The 6423-nt window shown below is 41.7% G+C and overlaps 1 protein-coding gene across 1 annotated transcript; it reads left to right on the forward strand.

The window, feature by feature from the left end:
• Nucleotides 1-1081: 1081 nt before the first annotated feature.
• ywhag1 (3-monooxygenase/tryptophan 5-monooxygenase activation protein, gamma polypeptide 1) lies at nucleotides 1082-3617 on the forward strand. The gene is made up of 2 exons (XM_020624541.1): nucleotides 1082-1108; nucleotides 1498-3617. Exons 1-2 carry the CDS (start codon nucleotides 1082-1084, stop codon nucleotides 2152-2154), a joined length of 684 nt encoding a protein of 227 aa, XP_020480197.1. The 3' UTR covers nucleotides 2155-3617.
• Nucleotides 3618-6423: the final 2806 nt, after the last annotated feature.

Below are 6423 nucleotides of genomic sequence, written 5' to 3' on the forward strand. Positions count from 1 at the left end.
GTTCACTCCTGGCATACAGCTTGATGTCATCCATGTAGAGGAGGTGGCTGATGGTTGCTCCCTTTTGTAGTCAGTATCCGTAACTGCTCTTGGTGATGATCTGGCTGAGGGGGTTCAGGCCTATGCAGAACAGCAGCGGGGACAGAGCATCTTCTTGGTAAATACTGAACTTGATGTTGACTTGTGCAATTGACTTGAAGTTGGCCTCTAGGGTTGTTTTTCACATTCCCATATAGTTCTTGATGAAGGCTCTTAGAGTCCTGTTGATGTTGTACAGTTCCAAGCATTCCAGGATCCATGTGTGAGGCATTGAGTCATAGGCTTTCTTGTAGTCAATCCAGGCAGTGCATAGGTTTGTATGCCTGGTCTTGCAGTCTTGAGTGACTACTTTATCAACCAGTAGCTGGTGCTTTGCTCCTCTGGTGTTACTACCAATTCCTTTCTGGGCGCTGCTCATGTATTGAGCCATGTGCCTGCTCATCTTAGCTGCTATGATGCCTGACAGGAGCTTCCGTGTTGTGCAGAGGCTGGTTATTGGGCGGTAGTTGGATGGTACTGCTCCCTTCTGAGGGTCCTTCAGGATCAGGACTGTCCGGCCTTCAGTTAACCACTCAGGGTGGGTTCCATCCATTAGTAGCTGGTTCACTTGTCCTGCCAGGCGCTCATGGAGTGAAGTTAGCAGGGCCTGGTGCTGTCCAGCAAATTCTGAAATGATACCCAGCCCTAGTACAGTACCAGGATCAGGGTCAGGCCTTGTTAAAAGGAAAAAAAGTCAATGACAACAATTAATGGCCTTTCCAACAGTTTTTTTTCTGTTACTTTACAGTTTGTTTTTTGTGCCCAGGAGAATATGGTAAATACAGATTCCCCCCCTCCTATTTGTATCTATAAAGAATGTTGAGACAGTGCAGCCAATTTTAAACTCAAAACATAGTTTTGTGTTGACCAATATAGCATTCAGAAAAGGCACTGAGAAAAGATGGGGCCCTGTTTTAGTATGCTCGTGGAACTGAACGCTGTGCTGAAAAAGAAAGTAACAACAGGGTTTAAACTCAGAAAAGGTCTGAACAGGTCTATAAAGATGCCTCTGCTGCACAGTCCCAGTGGGGTACAATGGATTAAATCCTCCAGTCAGACACAGGCTTGTCAAAACAAAACAAAACCAGCATTCAGAGCTGTGAACAGCCAATCAGGAGTCACCTCAGAGGATGATGTCATTGTGCTCTATCTAGCTTACCCTGCTAGATACACCGATTGCTGTCTTGGGTGTTGAGAGTTTGTTCAGAGCATCTGTGAGAGCTTTCAGAGTTGTAGCTTTGCATTTCGTTGCTTATGTTTGGCACCTTGTGACTGCTGCAGTAATCAAGCTATAAATGACTTTTTGTTAGTTGCTGAATGTTACTGAGCCAAATATCTTCACATATTTGACATAAATAAGACAGTGGAGTTAAGACATGCTAATTCTTACATGTTCTTCTTGTGATCTTGTTCTTTTAGGTCACAGAGCTGAATGAAGCACTATCCAATGAGGAGAGGAATCTTCTCTCTGTGGCCTATAAGAATGTGGTTGGGGCAAGGCGTTCATCTTGGCGTGTTATCTCCAGCATTGAGCAGAAGACGTCAGCTGACGGCAATGAGAAGAAGATCGAGATGGTGCGGGCCTACCGAGAAAAAATCGAGAAGGAGCTGGAGGCTGTCTGTCAGGATGTGCTTAACCTACTTGACAACTTCCTGATCAAGAATTGCAACGAAACACAGCATGAGAGCAAAGTGTTCTACCTGAAGATGAAGGGTGACTACTACCGCTATCTGGCCGAAGTGGCCACAGGGGAGAAAAGAGCCTCAGTGGTGGAGTCATCTGAGAAGTCCTACAGTGAGGCCCATGAGATCAGCAAGGAGCACATGCAGCCCACCCATCCTATCCGCCTGGGCCTGGCTCTCAACTACTCCGTCTTCTACTACGAGATCCAGAATGCCCCAGAGCAGGCATGCCACCTGGCCAAGACTGCCTTTGATGATGCCATCGCTGAGCTGGACACCCTCAATGAGGACTCCTACAAAGACTCCACTCTGATCATGCAGCTGCTACGAGACAACTTGACGCTGTGGACAAGCGACCAGCAGGACGACGAGGGTGGAGAGGGCAACAATTAGAGTCCATCCTCATTCTGCCAAAACATCACAACATGCGCGCTCACAAATGATGACAAAATAATAATAGTTGAAAAAAGTTCTTAGAAATATAAAAAAAGGGGAGGGGGTGGGAGGGAGATGGAACATCGGTGGCCAATTTAGCCCATGGTACTAACGTGGCTGCTGTTCTTTATTTTTCCAAAAATTAGGTGAAAAAGAAGTAGGAGGGCAGATAATTTTAGTTTGAGAAATAACCTACAATTAAAAAAAAAAGAGAGAGAGAATGAAACCCCCTCCTTGATAGCCTCTGCGGCATTTGCCAAAATACCACTTTAGAAGCAAGAGGTACGGCTTTCATCCGGGTGTGACTATTGAGTAGCGATACCTTCACACTGGCAGAGACTGGTCATATCGCGCAAATGAAGCTGAGCTGTCTCATTGTATTTGGTGAGGGGAGGAGCATTCAGAAATTGAGTTCCAGTGCTTGAGCAACAAGAAAATTAGAGTACCCTTGAATGTCATGACCTTGTTTAGTGAGAAAGACAAAGAGTGAATGAGAAAACAGAGCGGTTATGGAGAGAGTACGAGCTTGTAGGGATGTCACATTTCATTGTGTACCCAACATCTTCAGTTGCACCACACTATGGTCATTGAGTGAGAAAAAGGCTGTCTGTTATTGAAGATAACATAAAAGTTGTTTATGTTTGCTTTGTGTCAGGTATGTGTCCAGCTCAGTCACACAGTCATACTGTAACTAAAACATAAAGTCATAAAGTAAAGTTAGTGCAGCTTGTCCCTCTCATGTGCTGATGTGCTTTCTTGAATAAATTAACTTGTTTTTGGACACCTAATTTTTATTGTCAGCATTGTCGTTACTATAACATCTTGTATTGCCTCCTAATGCTTTAAGAAAACAGTTTGTTTCACAAAAATCCAGATAGTTAAATAAATAACTGGGATTTTTAAAATGTAACTGGAAAATATGAAACAATAGAGGAGTCCACCCTTACTCCAATTATGCTATCTTCATAACAATCAATAAGATCTCTGAAATGGCACCTGGAACCACATACTGATCAGTGAACCAAGTATAATTTGTGGACAGAGCACATGCAATGTTAAATGGAAGCTCTAAGAGCAAATTTGGGGTTTGTGGATTTACTTTGTCTACACTTTCTTCTTGGTCAAGAAATGCACTTACCTATAATACTGTTTCTTCAGTGTAAGATGATAACTGCTCCAATATTCTCCATAATACAATATTGTGCATGCTGGTGATGTATTTATACAGTAGCTTCAATTTATTAACTTAAACTGTAGGTGTTATGTATTCATATGAACCTGACCTTAATTGGATTATTTTCTATTTATTTCTTTCTATTGCGATTGTTAGCGAGAACTTATTTTATTGTTTTCTTTACTCCATTTGCTGAGTACGCTATACCAATACAGTGGTTGTCAACAATAAATTGATATGTTATGGACATTGCTATGGTGACATGCAATTCTTGGTAAAGTTGACAGAAACTGAAGACAACATACTAGTTTGTGATATTTGACAGTAGGAATTTCGGGTGTTCTCTGATCTCTGAGATGCAAAAACAATTTATGGTAAATATACAGTGGATAAAATTAACCATTAATCCACAGCAAAATTCTCCTGGCTAGATTTGTTGTACAGTAAAGTGAGCCAAATTGAGGTGAAGTTCTTTAGTGCCTTAAAGGAAATGTTTTAATGCAGCACATGTAATGTAATCTAGAACCTTCTTCACCTAACACTACACATTATAGCTAAAACATATCCACTATTTACTGTACAACAGCAGTGAAAGATGTCATCTCTTTGTTAGGACACTTGGTAGTCATTGCTCAGAGAAGTAAACAATTTAAAAATAAAAGTCCTGCAGTCAAAATTCTAAAAAACTATTGTCAGTAAAAAGAAAACAGGCCCCTTCGAGGTCTTTATGGTTCCAAATAACATATGTTTATCTTGTTAACATGTGGGTATGTGGGGCCTTTAAGCTGTTATAATGTATTATATGAGCTCACCATATCTTTTGTGTGTTAAAAAAAACACACTAACTACGACTTTTAAATAAATGTAGTGGCGTAAAAAGCATGATTTCCTCAGAAAGTATAAAATAGCATAGATTGAAAATACAAGCACCTCGAAACTATATAAACTCGAGTGAGTAAATGTTCATTACTTAATGATGCTAATGATTTAGGAGTGAATTAATTCTTATGATGCTAACAGACTGAACCTAACAGTTTCCAGGTAATATCATGCTAATTGACTAGATTTCCCAACCAAGGTCCCAACCAGGTCATGATGATCGTAACGTCGTGATGTCATCTGTGTTCCAAATACATTATTTTAAATGTCTTTTAACTTTGATACTCTTATTCACTCATTCACCATAAATCAATGGACATTGTGTCCCATTTTTAAGCAGTAGAATCCCATGCCAAGATTGACAATGAATAAATATCATTATCAATTATCTCAGAAAACGCTCATAAAAACAATAATATTGAAATACATATTATCAACTAGAAATACATTTAAGTCTATTAACACATTTCCATAAAAACAAAGTGTTTAAACATCCAAAAGTCTAACCAGGTAAAAACAAAAACATCCCTCCCCATTCTACTGCCCTTAGTCTCTTCTCCTGAGAACCCTTCAATTTAAATAGATGGACAGTTCCAGCTCGGGCCTGGCAGTTCTCAGTACAAAAGTTATTGATACATGCCACAGAAAGGACAGGGAACAATGTGAATCATGTCAATATTAGCAAAATATCTGCCAATTTAGTATGTCTGATAAAATACCTGACAACAAATAAGAAATATGAATTCCAGATACATGTAATTACATTGACCAAAATTCAATTTAAAGATATCTTTAATGGGATTTTGACTAGTCATAATTCCAGTTAGATATAATTGACACATTTAAAATAATACAAATTATTTTTTATCACAAATTAAGATTTCACTAGTCAAAACTTGGACAAGTAATGGACAAGGACTTGTCCATTACCTTGGGTGAAGTTGCCGAGAGGAACTCCTCGGAGGCAAGGCTCCGGGGGCGGATAAGGTCCGCCCCAAGTTTCTCAAGGCTATGGATGTTGTGGGGCTGTCTTGGCTGACGCCTCTACAGCATTGCATGGAGTTTGGGGATGGTGCCTCTGGACTGGCAGACCGGGGTGGTGGTCCCCCTTTTTAAGAAGGGACTGTGTTCCAACTGTATGGGGATCACACTTCTTAGCCTCCCCAGGAAAGTCTATGCCAGGGTACTGGAGAGGAGAATCCAGCCGATAGTCTAATCTCGGATTCAGGAGGAACAGTGTGGTTTTCAGCCCAGCCGTGGCACGCTGGACCAGCTCTACCCTCACTAGGGTGTTGGAGAGTTCATGGGAGTTTGCCCAACCAGTCTACATGTGTTTTGTGGATCTGGAGAAAGCATTTGACTGTGTCCCTTGTGGCATCCTGTGGGAGGTACTTTGGGACTATGGGGTGCTTATTGTTACGGGCTGTCCGTTTCCTGTATGACTGGAGTAGGAGATTGGTTCGCATTGCTGGCAATAAGTCAGAGCTGTTTCTGGTGCATGTTGGACTCCGCCAAGGCTGCCCTTTGTCACCGATTCTGTTCATTATTTTTATGGACAGAATTTCTAGGCGCAGCCAGGGAATGGAGGGTGTCTGTTTTAGTGGCCGCAGAATCTCATCCCTGCTTTTTGCGGATGATGTGGTTCTGTTGGCTTCATCAGTTCAAGACCTACAGCATGCACTGGAGGGGTTTGCAGCTGAGTGTGAAGCGGCGGGGATGAGAATTAGCACCTCCAAATCTGAGGCCATGGTTCTCAATCGGAAAAGGGTGGATTGTCCTCTCCGGGTTGGGGGTGAGTTGCTCCCTCAAGTGGAGGAGTTTAAGTCTCTTGGGGTCTTGTTCAGGAGTGAGGGAAAAATGGAACAGCAGGTTGTCAGACAGATCAGTGAGGCGTCTGCAGTAATGCAGTCTCTGTACCGGTCTGTTGTGGTGAAGAAGGAGCTGAGTCGTAAGGCGAAGCTCTCAATTGACCGATCGACCTTTATTGAGAACAACCATAAGAACCTCATAGTGCTAGTGGAAAAAGTATGTGAACCCTTGAGTTAAATTACCTGAGGTAAAGAAACAACCTCGAGTGACAGCCAATTCGAGTAGTTATTAATTTCAGGGGTTCACTTACTTTTTCCACCAGCATTTTGAATGTTGAATGAGTGTCTTTAGACATTAAAGATCAG

This window comes from Monopterus albus, unplaced genomic scaffold (assembly GCF_001952655.1).
Source record: "Monopterus albus unplaced genomic scaffold, M_albus_1.0 scaffold330.1, whole genome shotgun sequence".
Lineage (NCBI taxonomy): Eukaryota > Metazoa > Chordata > Actinopteri > Synbranchiformes > Synbranchidae > Monopterus > Monopterus albus.